This window comes from Jaculus jaculus, chromosome 2 (genome assembly GCF_020740685.1).
Source record: "Jaculus jaculus isolate mJacJac1 chromosome 2, mJacJac1.mat.Y.cur, whole genome shotgun sequence".
Taxonomy (NCBI): Eukaryota; Metazoa; Chordata; class Mammalia; order Rodentia; family Dipodidae; genus Jaculus; species Jaculus jaculus.
The window spans coordinates 189,911,634-189,928,299 of record NC_059103.1 but is presented as its reverse complement, the minus strand read 5'-3'; the positions used below and the strand labels follow the sequence as shown (position 1 = coordinate 189,928,299).

Sequence of the window (16,666 nt, the reverse complement as noted above, 5' to 3'; positions counted from 1 at the left end):
AGCTGTGGATAGAACTGTAGCGTGTCAGTAGCTTGGGAGCTACAAAGCCAAATTTTATGAAGCAAACTGAGCCTATGTGAGCAAAGAGTGAATGGAGACGGGGAAGCCCATGGGATTGCCTTACCAGTCTTGCTTCTCTGCTCCCTTCTTCCTCTTCTCTCTTCATTGCACTGACCATACGTGAGTGTGAAAAGGGGCACTGTTAACCATTGTGTCTGGGCAACAGTTACAAACTGGGGTGTAAGTTGCCCTGGTTTAACCTCCCGTGCTCTGTCAGGGATATTTCCCATTCTGTGTGTCTCCATGATAGTACCCAGAGAGGCACTGCACACCATGATGCATGCTAATGATTTATGCCATGTCTCACATCCCAAAGGTAAGAGCACTAAATCAGCTTTGCTCAGCAACTGCATTCTATACCTCAAGACCTGGCACAGAGAGGGTTCTTAGCAAATGTTCGATGAGGAGATACGGAAGGAGATGAGTGAAGACTGACAGAGGGAAAAGAAATCACATGCATCCTATCGATGCAGGGATTTACTTGCTTTCAATGGTTTTGAGTTGGGTGGTGCAAATAAACCAGCCTCAGGGGAATGGACGGTCATGTTGAAGATCAGAGTTGTGGAGGCTGTCAAAAGATCAAGGAGGGGTGTCGTATGGAGAAAGATGTCTGCTCTACCCTTTTATTTAATTACTTATTTGAGAGAAAGAGAGAGAGGCAGATAGAGAGAGAATGGGCACGCCAGGGCCTCCAGCCACTGTAGATGAACTCCAGACACGTGTGCCACTGTGCATCTGGCTTAAGTGGGTCCTGGGGAATTGAAACTGAGTCCTTAGGCTTCACAGACAAGTGCCTTTAACTGCTAAACCATCTCTCCAGCTCTTTGCTATATTCTCAATGGAGTAGATGAGGAGAGAGACTTCAGTTTGAGTTTGGAATAATGTACTCAGTAAGCATTAAACCTTGAATGATTAAAAAAAAAAAATAGCGTCTCAAAGGATTTTGATACTTCGCTTCCAGCTGAAACCAGGAAATTGAGAGGCAGCCAAAGTGAAAACAAGGAAAACGTTAATGGAAATTTTGAACCTAGAAAAGGTTTGCGTTTGGAAGGAAAGTCTGGGTTGGGTTTCTGCTCCCAAGTACTACTGTTATGATTTGCTGGCTTTGAATTGTTTATTAGATTTCACTTATTACATATCATCATGCTGTGTCCTAATTCGCAGGGGTGGGCCCCCAAATTTGGCAGCTCAGGCGAGGCTTTTATGTTTACGGCAGTGCTCAGGAAGCCAAGCTACTCGGAAGTTGCTTGTGTTGTAACAGTGTGGGCCGCTCTGCCTCAGATCAGCAGTCCTGCTTGGGAGAGTTTCGCAAAGCATTGTATGAAGGGTTTTCTCCATTACTCACGTAGAACGGTAACACTTTAATTAAAGCAACATGTATGCATGATTTAATAAGTACTTGCCAGATCTGATTTCCTCTAATAAAAGTGATGGTTAAAAACAGTTTTTTTTTTTTTTTTAAATAAAACAAAAAATCGCTTGGGGCATTGCAAATTCTAAGCCTCAGTCTTTAAATCTGTGGGTCTGTGGGTACCCTAAATTCTAAGGCTATCTGAAGTTGAGAGTTAAACTCCAGGCTTTTATTGTGGGTGTGGAATGAAGGTTCACACTCTAGACTCCTGTCTCTTCCACAATGAGTGAAGTTTTAGACCTTTTTTTTCTCAGAGGGGTCTAACTCCCCATTTGGGACTCTTGAGTTCTTTGGTAACTAAGGAGCTGTCGTCTCCACTGTATTTAAAGGACCCTCTTGAATCTTCACTTATTAGTATTATTATTGTTATTATTATTATTTTTTTTTTTTGAGGTAGAGTCTCACTCTAGCCCAGGCTGACCTGGAATTCACTATATAGTGTAAGGGTGGCCTTGAACTCATGGCGATCATTCCTCCTACCTCTGCCTCCCGAGTGCTGGGATTAAAGGCGTGTACCACCACGCCCAGCTCACTTATTTTATCTATACATGTTTCTTTAAGTTCATACCAAAACAGTTTACCTCTAGGCAATAAAGCTGCTTACTACTCACTTTTGATGCTAGAATAATGCACATTTGAGTTGCAGTTTACAAGTAATGATAAGAGAGCCTTCTTCTTAGTTTAATCTTTGGCTAACCTGATAATCCTCTTCAGGGGTCAAATTATTTAATTCTATAAAAGTACAATCTTGTTGGCTTTCAATTTAGCTGAATCATCTCAAGAGTCAATGTGTTTTTTTTCTATGAGGTTTTACAATTCCAAAAGCACTCTCATAAATGCAGCATTTCCATTGTAGTTTTGATAATGGCCAGCCTTGACCCTTGATTAGGTGAACCACAGAAGTGTTTGGAAACTAACTTGATTCAATTAAGGAGAAGTTGCTTTCTTATCAATAAGTAAGCTGACAATTTTTATCCAATTTTACTCTCTTCCAGTAGTTGACATTTGGTGTCAAGCTTTGTGTACACTTACCATGTTTTTTTCTTTCCTAGAGAGACATCTCCTGTACGGACGGCCTGCAGTGCTTTATCGGACCAGATACGACATTTTATATCACATTGACTTTGAAAGTGGCTATAGTGAAATAGTCTTAATGCCACTTTGGACGTCATACACTATTTCCAAACAGGTCATTGAAAAAATTAGGTTTTGCATTACTCATTTTTATGTTTCTTGATCCAATATAATGGTTGATTACTTGAATTTTAGCTTATAAAAATACCTTCATTTTTCCTGATAGGAGGAATCCTTGGCTATGTCTATTGTAACTGTCTTTATTTAATGTTCTAGTAGTTCTACTGTGATCTGTTACAGGTTCAAGGAAGCATACTAATTCTTTTAGAGTTTGCTTTCTTATTTCTTATTTTGCTTAATTTTCTACCTGATTGTTACAGAAACTATAAAAGTTTGCTGGTGGTTTTTTTGTTGTTGTTGTTGTCTTGTTTTGTGGTTTTTTCGAGGTAAGGTCTCATGCTCCAGCCTAGTCTCAGGCTGGCCTTGAACTCACAGTGATCCACCTACCTCTGCTTCCTGAGTGCTGGGATTAAAAGCGTGTGCCACCACACCTGGCTTTATTTGCTGGTTTTAATAAATGTTGAGTTTTAGAGCAGTTTTCAGTCAGCAGCAAGATTTAGTGGGAAATATAGTCCCAAGGTATACTCACGCGCAGCTTCTGCCATGTTTGCATACTGTTTTATTTTCTTTTTCTTTTCCTTTCTGGTTTTTTTTTTTTTTTTTTTTTTTGATGAGAGTGAGAGCGAGAGCAGAAAGAGAGAGAGAACTGGTGCACCAGGGCCTCCAGCCACTGTAATAGAACACCATATGCATGCCCTATCTTGTGCACATGTGTGACCTTGTGCATGCATTATCTTGTGCATCTGGCTTATGTGGGATCGGGGGAGTCAAACATGGGTCCTTAGGCTTTGCAGGCAAGTACCTTAACCACTAAGCCATCTCCCCAGTCCCTGTTTTTATTTTAATATTTTTTGTTAGACTTTCAACTTGATAAAGAGATATGTAAACACATCAGGAATTAGAAAAAAAACTGGCAGTTGAGTATTTTTACTTATTATACATGTATATGTTTACTTTTGACACTTTCACACATGTATATACTACATTTTGATCCCACTCCCCCAGTTATGTTTCCTTTTCCCCATCTTCTGTCCCAAACACAGCTTTCTGTTAATTTATGCTGTGTACACTGTACACACACATATGTGCATTGAGAGAGAGAATACATGTATGCATATGCACTTAAAAAAAGAATAGATACACTTGGGCTGGAGAGATGGCTTAGCGGTTAAGCGCTTGCCTGTGAAGCCTAAGGACCCCGATTCGAGGCTCGGTTCCCCAGGACCCATGTTAGCCAGATGCACAGGGGGGCGCACGCATCTGGAGTTCGTTTGCAGAGGCTGGAAGCCCTGGCGCGCCCATTCTCTCTCTCTCTCTCCCTCTATCTGTCTTTCTCTCTGTGTCTGTTGCTCTCAAATAAATTAAAAAAAAAAAGAATAGATACACTCATATTTTAAAGAGTTTTAGTTATTTTTGTTGTTGTTACTGTTTTTGAGACAGTCTTGCTCTGTGCCCCTGGCTGACCTGGCACTCTGTGTAGACCAGGCTGGCCTTGAACATGTAGGTGACCTTTTCTCTGCCTCCTGAGTCCTGGGGTGACTTCTATGCAGCACCAAGCCCGACTATGAGTGTTAGATTTTAAGTCCTTTTTTCCACAATGGGATTTTTCTACTTTATATGTTGTCTTACTCAAGGCTTTGGTAAAAAGCTTTTACTTTAAAACTGAGAGTTTGAAAATTACTGGCTTATAACATTTCAAATAAAGGGCTTTGTAAAAAGGAGTTGGAATATCAGATTATGAACCAGGGTAAGCAAGTGGGGTTTTGGTTTGGGCTGATCATCTGACATCAGTGTATCTGTGACATTTGGCTTGTTTCTGAGATGTTACCACTGAGGCGCTCTGATTCTTACTGCAGACTGAAGTCTCCAGCATTCCTGAGCACCTGACCAATTGTGTTCGTCCTGACGTCCGTGTGTCTCCGAGTTTCAGTCAGAGCTGCTTGGCCTACAAAAATGATAAGCTGATGTCGTATGGATTCCTGTTTCCTCCCTGTAAGTTACAGAGGGTCAGGCTCTGATCGCTCTGTGGGAGGCGGGAGTTCTGGGCATTCTGGGGTGAAACTTGGTAGTTCTGGGCATTCTGGGGTGAAACTTGGTAGGCTGGGCATTCTGGGGTGAAACGGTAGTTATGGGGTCAGTGGCTTAGGTTTCTCCATGAAGAGGTAACTGAGAAATTGTGAGGTAAATTTCTATGAGATCTTCCAAAAATGGGCCAAAAAAAAAAAAAAAAATGACCAGCTTTCAAGAATCTAGTTTTTCATCAGAATCATAAGTAGTCTTTGCTTCTCACACTCTGGAAGTGATATAGTGTCATTAAGACGTCAGTCTTTTAAACAATACTGTAGAAGTGAGCTCTTAAAATTATAGGGGGCTCTTTAATTATCTCTCTTCATCGAAGTGACATTTAAAAGTTTTTAAAAGTTGTAGTAATAGATCAAGCGATTCTTTTTGTTTGTTTGTTTTGTTTTGTTTTCCAAGGTAGGGTCTCACTCTGGTCCAGGCTGACTTGGAATTAACTATGTAATCTCAGGGTGGCCTCAAACTCACACCAATCCTACCTCTGCCAAACAAGAGCTGGGATTAAAGGCGTGCGTCACCATGCCCGGCTAAATCAATCAAGCAATTCTTTTACAAGACATGTCATGGATTTGAGAACTAGATGGGAAGGAGAGGATTGTGAGAAACTTCTGGGAGCTTCTGAGTAAAGAAGCGGCTGGATGCGAGTAAAGTAGGAAATGCCTCACAGAGGTGTTGAATAGGAATAAAAGAGGAGATCTGTTTGCATCTTGCTGTTTGGGTCAGTGAGGAGATGGCTTTTCTATTGATGGAGATTTTGGTAAGCAACATGCACTGTTTGCTTTCCTGGTGTTTAGATCTGAGTTCTTCACCAGAAACTAAATATGATGCCTTCCTGGTAACCAACATGGTTCCCATGTACCCAGCTTTCAAACGTAAGTCCAATATTTACCTAGTAAACTCTTACTTGGGAAAATAAGTATTTCTAAATTTACTGCTTACCTCTTCTACCTCTATACCGATTTTAATAATGCCTTTCTCTCAAGTGTGTATAATTTTTGAAGACATTTATATAAATTCTCCACTGTTGACTTGCTTGTGAGGGAAGCTGGCAGGTGGTTGATCCCTTGTTTATAATAAAGAAATTGACATTGCAAAAAGCGAACAAGGTCATAAGCGGTAGAAATTGAACCAAGCCAAGTCTGTGTTTCTCTTTTAACCTGCAATTCTTTCTATTTTCATGCTTGTTATTTTTATGACTGAGTCTTCCCTGAAGTTCAAGGTCACTTGGCATGTAACAACATCTCTGCTTATTGATTGAACATTTCAGCAAAAGTACTTTTCTTAAATAGGGTGTTCATGCATTCCAAATATTGACCTTTAAACCCAGAAAGAGATTAAAGGATCTTGTTATTCATCATTTATTAATGGTCATTTTAGGTTTTTTGAACATGTTTTTATTTACTTATTTATTTTTATTGTTTATGTGTAAGAGAGAATGAGTTGGAGTACCAGGGCCTCAACCACTGAAAACAAACTGAAGACACATGCACTACCTGGTGCGCATAAGCAGCCTATGCACATGTGACACTTTGTACACCTGGCTTACGTAGGTTCTGAGGAATCAAACCTGGGTCCTTAGACTTTGCAGGCAAGGCCCTTAAGCACTAAGCCATCTTTCCAGTCCTGAACATGTTTTTAATTTATATAGAGATAAATATTTTTTGGAAGAGAGCAATACTATGTATAGGCACAGTAAACTGTTACCTTGAAAACCAAGGCCTTGTTCTGGAGTATGAATTCTGTTATGAGGTCATAAAAATGCCATTTGGCTTCTCATATGTAAAACTTAAGAGATTTTATTGCATGAGCTCTAAAGCGTATACAGATTTATGATTTATATAGATGTAGGCTGATTCATGTCTGTCTATCCATCTATCCATCCATTTATCTAGAGAAGAGAAAGCATTAAAGAATAGCTTTCACCTCCTTTTATTTCACTCACAGTGAACAGACCTATATGCAGATGGAACAGGTAGGGAAAATAAGCACTTCTTGATAAGTTATTTGGCAGAGGAAGATTGGGCTGTGCTATATGACTTCTTGGGACTGATGAAACACAGTCTCAAAATAGGAGTTAATGATTAGGTCAGCTACAAGTGCAGGCCCACTAGATTTGGTGAAATGGTCTTGTAGCAGTTAGTTCCTTACTGCTGGGACAAAACACTCGGCCAAAACAGCTTATGTGAGGAAGAGGTTTATTTTGACTCATAATCGACGGGAACTATCATCCTTGGGAAGGAAGCATGGCAGAGCAGGCAACTTGAGTGTTACATCTCCAGAGTAGCAGGAAGGAAGCAGGATGTGAGTTAGCTACGGAACACCCAGCAGGACTAGACTAATAAATCTCAAAATCTACCTCCAGGAACACATCTCTTCCCAAAGGTTCCCCTTCCCAAAGGCTCTACTGGCGGGGGGTTGAGTGTGAGGCCTAATCACAAGCACACGAGACTATGGGAGATATTTCCCATTCATTGCAGGCCCATAGAGTTTAAAGGAATAAAAAAAATGAAGATTGGGTTGTGCTATACGACTTCTTGGGACTGATGAAACACAGTCTCAAAATAGGAGTGAATGGTTAGGCCAGCTACAAGTGCAGGCCCGCTAGATTCGGTGACCTATTCAAAGAGAGACTTTCTTGCCTAAGCGTGAAAACTTCAAGTCTGTTTTTAAAAGGTTTTCAGACAGTGATTTAGGTACGTGTGCCACAATGTTACATGGAATGCAGCTTCATTTACTCACCACCAACCAGCGTTTTCTGGGTTCTTTTATTTATTGATGCTTCTTTATCAACTAGTAATAATGGAGACACATGGCACCACTCTGAGGCTAGTATGGAAAATACTTTCTTGGAGAGCTTGCTGTCTTCTTTGCTGGGGGAGTATTCTTTTGTCTATTGTCATTCTCTCTCTCTCTCTCTCTCTCTCTCTCTGTCCTTTTCTCTCTTTGTGTCTTCTGTCTGTTGTCTCCTCTCTACTTAAGTTAGCATTGGATCTTTCACTGTCACCTTTCTTTAGTGCAGATAACTGTCCAGGCTTTGGGGAACTGATTTGCTATTCTCACTCAGAGAATGGGTGCGCCAGGGTCTCTAGCCACTGCAAATGAACTCCCAATGTGTGCGCCTCCTTGTGCATCTGGCTAACGTGGGTCCAGAGGAATTGAACCTGGGTCCTTTGGCTTTGTAGGCAAATGTCTTAACCACTAATCCATCCCTCCAGGCCATGGGCTTTCATTTTAACTCTAATAAGAAATCATCTGAGTTGCTGGGCATGGTGGTGCATGCCTTTAATTCCATTACTTGGGAGGCAGAGGTAGGAGGACTGCTGTGAGTTCAAGAAGGTCACCCTGAGGCTCCATAGTGAATTCCAGGTCAGCCTGGGCTAGAGTGAGACCCTACCTCAAAAACCAAAAAAAACAACCAAACAAACAAAAAAAAAAAGAAAGAAAGAAAGAAAGAAATCATCTGAGGTGTCAGAAACAAGCCATGTGTGCACATATATCTGTGTGTGAGAGGGAGATACAATGAGATTTGTAGTCCAAAAGGATCTACATAGCTACTGCATGGAACATGGGCTGCAAGGAAATGAGAGTTTCCCACAAGGAGCCCAGGACATGATCCTTTGTGGTCGTTCTTTTTCAGAGAGGATGCTAATTCAGCCAGGGTGTGAGCAATCGAAATGGTTTCAGGTAGCTAAACTTGGGGACTGGAATGCATGCTGGGGATAGCACTGCCAGCATTTGTTTTACATGGGAAGGGAGAAAAGTCAAGGATGAGTCCTAGAGCTTGAATCTGAACACCTGGACGGGGTGAGTGTGAGGACCATTAGTCATGATGGAGAAGGCCAGGGGCAGGGCAGGATTGGGAAGGAACACCAAGAATTCCACTTGGATAATGTTCTATTTCACAGACTTAGATATTCAGATGGGTTATGAGTGGGGCGATTGGGTAACATAATGTAGAACTCCACGGAAAGGTCAGGGCTAAAGACAACCTCAAAAGTCGGCACATCGATGGACTTGTTAAGGAAGAGAAACGAATGGAAGAAGTTGTTCTCTGTGACTCAGAAACATCACACTTCCTTTCTGCTTAGGCTGTGCTCTGCCTGTCTTGCTCTTCCTTCACTTCTGTGCCTAAGAAGCACCTGTTCATCCTGGCTTCTGCTATCTACTCCGCAACTTCCACTAGGAACACTTCCTTGACTTACTGGGCTAGGTAAATCTCCATAAGCATTGTCTTCTAGCTCTTATCTTTCCTTTTGTTGCTTCATAATAACACACATCTAGTCTTTCATGACTTGAGACAGTTCTATTAACTCTTGGCTCATGGTATTTCCCTTGTAGAGTGTATCCTATGAGAATTTGTTTGAAACAAGGAGTTTTGTTCATTAGTAATTGATTTTTGTCTGTGCAGGGATCTGGACTTATTTCCAAAGGGTCCTGGTGAAGAAATATGCTTCAGAAAGAAATGGGGTGAATGTGATAAGTGGACCCATTTTTGACTATAACTACGATGGCTTACGTGACACAGAGGATGAAATCAAACAGTGAGTTTTTCCTTTCCATTCTGTGTGTGATCCTGAAGTTCTAAGATAGCATTCTAGGATATTTTAAAACATTCATGTTCCCAGAGGCCCCCAACACCTCATCATCACTGAAGCAGACCAAAAATGAACCCAACATAGCTCAGGGAAATTTTGCAGAAGAAGGGGCGGAAAGAATGTCAGAGTCACATGTTGGGTCATGATATGCAGAGACATTTATCATACCAATAACTGTGGGCTAACTCCACAATGCACGACCCATTTACCTCAACAAGGAGGGGCCGATGGGGAGGGGGTAGGTCACAGATGAGCCTAATAGTGCTACCAAACTGCCTGTACTTGCAGAACAGAAAACTAATTAAAAAAAAAAAAGAAAAGAAAAAAAAAACCGTGTCTATACCCTAAAAAAGATAAAAATAAAACATTCATGTTGTAGAAAAGAGTTCATGCTTCTTAAATATTTCTCTTTGAATCATTTTTTTTCAAATTCTTAGTTGTTTTGTACCTTCGATGAAATGTAGTGCTGACAGTTGGAATGGAATTTTGAATTTTGTGGTAAACAAATAGTTTTCTATTCCATAGAAGAAAATCGTTTTGTGAATTATTATTTTTTACCAACTTTTCAGTTGAAAGCACTGTTCCCTTTGGTGAATGAGTGCTTTGTATCCAACTCAAGTTCTCACTGTAGACTGAAAGGGTTGTTATTCTTCTAAGTCCAATGTCTCATGACTGTAGAGTCCTTTATATAGCCATGCAAGGCATTGTCCTAAAACATGGATGTAACATTGATACTTCCTGTCACAAAAACTACAGGTGTAGAATAGCCATCTAAATGGTCGTGCCCACACTCCATATTCTGACATTTAGGACCCACTGTAATTTGTCTTTGGTTGACTCCTTCATCTTCCCATTTCTATGACATTGGTCTAGTCACCATTTCCCACCTCCAGCTCTTGGATCAAGCCATTTTCTTTGCCTGGAATATTCTTTTCTTTTTATGCCAGATGGAAGGAGGGAAAAGATTCTAGGCAAAGCAAAACCATGTTCAAAGATATGGAAGTGGCCATCACTGAGAAATTAAAAATAAGTCAATGAGGTAGAATTAACTTGAGTGTCTTAGGCAAAAGTCATTGATGACCATTACAAAACAAACAAACAAACAAAACAACAACAACAAAAAACACAACCTCTTGGGCCTGGAGAGATGGCTTAGTGGTTAAGGCACTTGCCCACAAAGCCTAAGGACCCAGTGAAGGATCCAATACCCATATAAAGCCAGATGCACAAAGTGGGACATGCACTCTGAAGTTTGTCTGTGGAAGTTGGAGGCCCTGGTGTGCCCATTCTGTCTCTCTGTCTGTACTTGCAAATAAATAAAAATACTCATAGGTCTGTTACGATTTTATTTTTCTTCCTTGTTTTAGGTATGTGGAAGGCAGTTCCATTCCTGTTCCAACTCACTACTACAGCATTTTCACGAGCTGTCTGGATTTCACTCAGCCTGCTGACAAGTGCGATGGGCCCCTCTCAGTGTCCTCCTTCATTCTTCCTCACCGACCCGACAATGACGAAAGCTGCAATGTGAGTGCAAAAACAGAGTTCTTTAGGTTATGTTTTCACATATGTTTTTTATGTTTTTATTTATTTCCAAGGAGAGAGAGAGAGAGGTGTGTGTGTGTGTGTGTGTGTGCGTGGAGAGAGAGAATGCGTGTGCCAGGACCTCTCACCCCTGCAGATGAACTTTACATACATGTGCCACTTTGTGCACCTTGGCTTTATGTGGGTACTGGGGAATCAAACCTAGGTCATCAGGCTTATGTATTTTTTTTGTTCTTAACATATATTCTCATCACTCAAACAGAACATTTGTATTATGAAGCATTTGGATTACCCAGCCAAGTGGAAAGAAGTTTATTTAACCTGTAGGGATCTGGTAATCCAATTGATTTGTATTTTTCATTGTAAATACATGGGTGTGTACATCTATCATAGTTCTTTTTATCTGTTCAGTTTTGACAAATGATGAAAGTGCCCAAATGTTTTTAGTCTCATGAAAGGATGTGTGAAATGAAAGTGGAAAATAACATTTTGATAATTGTTGGAGCAGAGTAAGAGTTAAGAGAATTTGTTGTATTATTTTTCTCTAATCTTGTGGATATTTGAAATTATCCATAATAAAAGATTTTTAACATATATGTATATATTTATTTATTTATTGACAACTTCTATACTTACAGACAACAAACCATGGTATTTCTCTTCCCTCCCCCTAATAAAAGCTTTTTAAATAAGAGAGCAGGGAGGGAGAGAGAGATGGAGGGAAAGAAGAACAGGGAAAAGGACAGGAAGATCATTAGTCAAGATAATCTCTTACCATGAGTTATAAGGGTATACTTATAACAGACATAGCCTAGATGATTCCCACATAGAGACAGCTAGGAGACAGGATGGCATAATACAAAAGCCCTCTATAGGAACGTAGGACCCATGGTATGTGCACTGACTCATTCTCAGGCTAAAATTACATGATCTCTTCAGGTGTCTGTACTGTGATGAGAATTTGCTGCATAACCAAGTCTAGAAGTAATGGCATACGTTTTTTTCAGTTAGTAGAAGGAGCCAGGATGTGATCTACAGAAGGCAATTTGTTAGTCAATACATTGCCCTCAAGTGTGTTGGACATAGTTATGACCTCTACAGAGCCTATGGTATGAGGCCACAAATAAACCAGGTATAGAAATCACCACACTAAGAAAGGCAAAGGCCACAGTCACTGCTTCAACAGAGGCCATCAGCTTCCTGGGCAACATGGCCATTGGGCTATGGCTTCTATTATGGGTTAAGAACGTGGCTATGAAAATAAAGCAAAACTTGGTTGCAGGAAAAAATAGAAATTTGAAGTGCGGTCTGGAAAGGTAGTTATGTTTGTGTAAAATATTGCAAGTGAAGACAGTAATGGGTGATAAAGTTTTAAAAGTTTCTTGGACTCAAGACTCTTGAAATCCAGTGGTGACAATAGCAATACTAATTGTAGTAGCTGTGGTAATGATCGCTAACCATATTGAGTCCGTGTTTGACCCTGGTGAGGTCTTCCGCATATACTTTCTGACATCTAATCACCACGTGGGGCTTCTCTCTCACTCTCTCCTGCCTTTATGTTAACAACTGGGAAATGTCTAAGTAATAAGGGAAAAGAATGCTTCCCTCATGATGTGGTTAGCCAATAGAAGGTCAGCACTTTAAATTTTGTACCTCTGGTCACAGAAACTTAGCTTCTTTCTAAATCGCTAGATGTCTGTAATCCTTGGAAAGTTTTATTGTTGCATAAGCGTTAGATAATTAAGAAGGACGTTTAATCAGAAGAGTAATGTTTTGGGTTTTGCTTTAGGGAAATAAATTTGAACTGGAGAAGGCAGGGCACTGTGTTCAAAGGACATTGGCAAGCCTTGCAAGAATAAAGTCACAGAACTTGAACTGGCGTATGGTCTTGGAGACTTAGCAAGGCTGGTGGAAGACAGCAGTAGAACAGCAAAAGGACATGGGGCTGCCACACGTGGGTGGAGGGGAGGCGGAGATGTGAGGGGTCAGCTGACATCAGCTTCCTTACCTACCCACGAGCTAAGAGTGCATCAGAGAGACATAACAGTGTGATGTCACTGCGCTTCCATTGACAAAGCTTCAGTTCTAATTTAAAAAAAAAAAAATTGTTGAGAGATTAAAATATATTTGCAAAAACCCAAACACATGTAGAATGAGATTCAAATTTATCTTGTACTCTTAAGATAAAGCAAATGTTACAAAGATGTGTACGTGTCACAGGCCATTTAAGGTGCATCTCCATTCCTTGAAAATACATGCGCAGATTCTTCTGTCATTATGGGAATTTGGTAATGGGTGAGTTAGAAAAGCTTGTTCCATGCTTAGGACAAAGACCCATGTGTTTCACCTGGAAGATGAAGTCCACAATGATTGCACGGGTCTTCCTGAACCTGCCGTGTTTAGAGGCCCTTCTCATGGAGTTCATAGCCATCCTGCTACTTAATGAAGAGCTGCCGTCCACACAGAACCCATCATGTTTTTAAGTTTACCTTAAATCTGGGGCTTGACTACAAATTTTGGAAGAAAGGGAGAAAAGGCAGGTGGAGGTTATATTCTCCTAAGCACAAAAGCAATCATGAATTGTGTTTTTGTTTGCATTAGTATTTTGTTTATTTTATCTTTTTTCCTTTCTACCTTGGTGCACATGAACTTGTATTTGAATTTGATTAGTTTGGGCTCTTGCTCTGTAGTTTCTGTCAGTTAATCATTTGTGTGTGTGTGTGTGTGTGTGTGTGTGTGTGTGTGTATTACCAGTTAATCAAGACAGAAGATATTTTCTTCACATGTAGCATATCCTGTATGTTAGACCCCCAGAGTTCTCCATCCCCCTCCTTCTCTCCTCCCATCTTGATCAGGCTAGACCTCGGAACTCCAGAACTGCCTCCTGTTATGGTAATTGAAGAGAGCTCTGGACTAGGAGGAGGGAAAGCTATCTTCCCCTAAGCCCGCCCTGCACACATCACTCAAGGACTCAGAGCAGTTTCTCTCCTTTCCATAAAACTCTCTCCCTGGTCCGCATTCATTTTCTTTTGGCTTTCCTCCAGGTGCATGCAGCGCCCTCTTTTTCTCTCCTCTCTCTATCTCGGTCTTCATTCTCTCTCTTGTTCTGGCACACACACCCCTTTATCGCTCTACTTTGTCTCCCCCTCTCTTCCTGCACGCGTTCCTCTCTCCCCTATTACCATAAAGTATTGGATCCAAGACACTGGTCCTCCATTGCAAACCGCAAGCCCCGGATCCCAAACCTAACGTTGTATTGTCCAGTGACAAGTATACTGACAAGATTTTGACATGTGAGGAGCAGAGGAGACTGTCCCTCCTAATGGAATTGGAAATTCACTTCCCAAGGAAAGAAGTTGCATGAGTTTTTTTTTTCTCCTTGAATTCTTATAATTCCAGCTTGCCATGATTTTAAGTTAAGAAAAACCTTTTCACCCTGTCCACACATTCAGACGATTGAATTTACAAAGGAAACATTGGACTAGCTGACCATTGAAATATCAAACAAATGATCAAAATATGAAAAATTTCTGAAAATAACTTCATGCTTACTCTGAGGGGGTCCTGACCCATCGGGAGACCTCCTACTTTGTTAATTACATGGTCACACTGAGGACTGGTCAGTGCCCTTGTGGGTAGGGTTATATTTAGGTTTTACTTTGCTGTGAATTGCAGAGATCTTGGTTAGGTTGGGTGGAAGGGTGGGGCGCGATGGCCAGAATCCTCATGTCTCTAGCTTGCAAAGCAGTTTCCTCCCATTGCTTCATTTTGCCTGGAACGGTCAGGCACTGGTTTCCTGAACCAACAGGCTCATGGTACATATTTGATCTTGGCACAGGCTGTCACTCTATTCGTGTCTGTGTGGGTTGCAGCTTTCTGAGAAAACCTGTGCAGTTATTGGGCTCTGATGTCTTGTTCACTGATGAACTTTTCAATGGTCAAGGGCTGGCTGGGAGGGTACATGCACCTTCTCAGTTCTGGGCCAATCAGGACTCTTGTGGGCCACTGCAGATCCACAGCCTTTAGGGGCTGAAGTCATCTGTGAAGGTCCCCCCCCACTGCCCCTGACTACTGATGAAGACAGACACTTCTCCATAAGCCATGGGACTCTTAGATCTTAATGCTTTTCCCCCTCTCTTTCCTCCAAAATGAATTTTTTTTGTGTGATGCCAGAGACATTCCATCTTTATTACTTTTTGGTTGCCAGTTAAACATGCAACAAATTGTTTGATGTGAGATAACTGAATGATTTTAGCATGGAATTTCTGCCAATGAAGACCTTTAACGTAAGCAGCAAAGACAAAGAAAGGCTCCTCCTTTCTTCCCTGGTGTTTCTTTACTGCATTTCCTTTTCTTTCTTTCTCTCCCCCCCCCCCGCCCCCCCTGCCCAGCAACCTGCTGAGTCAGCATGAGTAGCCTTTAGAATCAATGAAGAAGCGAGGCTTTGGGAAGTGACATCTTCACCCAGTTGTCAAAGACAGGAAGTGGTCAAGCCTCATTTCCAACTCCCATCTCTTGGGTCCCAAAGGGCCAAGTGTAACAACTAAGCTGCTTCAAGCTGAACTCATGATCAGCTATTAATTGTAGTGAGGAGAGTGGGTCCTTTGGAACAATCCAGGAATATGTGCATGTAATTTTATGCATGAGGCGACAGCTTCTTAGAAGAGCAGTCCACATTGTGTGCTCTGTGATCCTCCAGCCTTTGACAGTAGAAGCAAGAAGATCAAAATTTCACAGGATCAATGGGTTCCACTTATGTTCTGAAAACTTACTGAGAACAGGGCTTTCTCATACCACGTGCTTCATTTATTTGGCTCAGCTAATTGTTGTTGATTTGCAGTCAAGTGACTGGAAGTTCAAGCAGGAACAATGCGGTTTGGCTCTATATGTAAGGCCATTTGTGGACATGGAGCGCCATGACAGTTTAGTGAATCTTTTCTAGAAACTTCTGATTGCTTCATTTCTGTTGCAGAGCTCAGAGGACGAGTCCAGATGGGTAGAAGAACTCATGAAAATGCACACAGCTCGGGTTCGGGACATTGAGCATCTCACTGGGCTGGATTTCTACCGAAAGACCAGCCGTAGCTACCCAGAAATCCTGACACTCAAGACGTACCTGCATACGTATGAAAGCGAGATTTAACTTTCTGATTACGTGTGGTGTGGTCTTATCAACTGGTGTATATTTTTATATTGTGTTTGTATTTATTAATTTGAAACCAGGACATAAAAAAAACACTTAGTATTTTAATCCTCTACCAAATCTGACATATTAAGCCTGAATGACTCTGCTGTTTCTCTCTAACACTTGATTTAGACAGTTTTGAGTTCCAAGTAGAGGTTGTAATAAATACTGCAGCTTGAGCTTTTAGTAGAAGTGTCTCAATGGTGCTGCAGATCAGATATTTGCATTGAGGAAATGCTAGTTTTCCAGTGCACAGTTGCCACATTTAGTCCTGTACTGTACTGACATACTGATTTTGTAAAGTTGCATTCATCCTCTGTTACCTATGACAGACATATTTAAGCCTTATAGACCAATCTTAAATATAATAAATCACACATTCAGTTTTTCTCTGGTTTTGTGTGGCCTTTATTCTTCATATAAATTCTAAGGTCTGCTTCAGGTGTACGCATGCATGAAAGGAATATATTTCTTTTTTGTTTGTTTATTTTTATTTATTCATTTGAGAGCAATAGACAGAGAGAGAAAGAGGGAGAGATAGAGAGAGAGATAGTGAGAGAGACAGAATGGGCACTCCAGGGCCTCCAGCCACTGCAAACG

General features: G+C 41.1%; 1 protein-coding gene across 6 annotated transcripts in view; it reads left to right on the top strand.

The window, feature by feature from the left end:
• Enpp2 (ectonucleotide pyrophosphatase/phosphodiesterase 2) overlaps positions 1-16,454 on the top strand; it is a 117,515-nt gene extending 101,061 nt beyond the window's left edge. For 4 of the 6 annotated variants that reach the window (XM_045142899.1, XM_045142897.1, XM_045142901.1 and 1 more), the window contains 7 exons: positions 1,022-1,096; positions 2,524-2,660; positions 4,522-4,657; positions 5,539-5,616; positions 9,153-9,285; positions 10,707-10,863; positions 15,854-16,454. In XM_045142899.1, the coding sequence (XP_044998834.1) occupies positions 1,022-1,096; positions 2,524-2,660; positions 4,522-4,657; positions 5,539-5,616; positions 9,153-9,285; positions 10,707-10,863; positions 15,854-16,024 (887 nt within the window). In that variant the 3' untranslated portion in view covers positions 16,025-16,454. The remainder of the gene's footprint in view (positions 1-1,021; positions 1,097-2,523; positions 2,661-4,521; positions 4,658-5,538; positions 5,617-9,152; positions 9,286-10,706; positions 10,864-15,853) is intronic. The other 2 variants (XM_045142898.1, XM_045142902.1) reach the window with 1 other exon arrangement.
• The last annotated feature ends 212 nt before the right edge of the window (positions 16,455-16,666 follow it).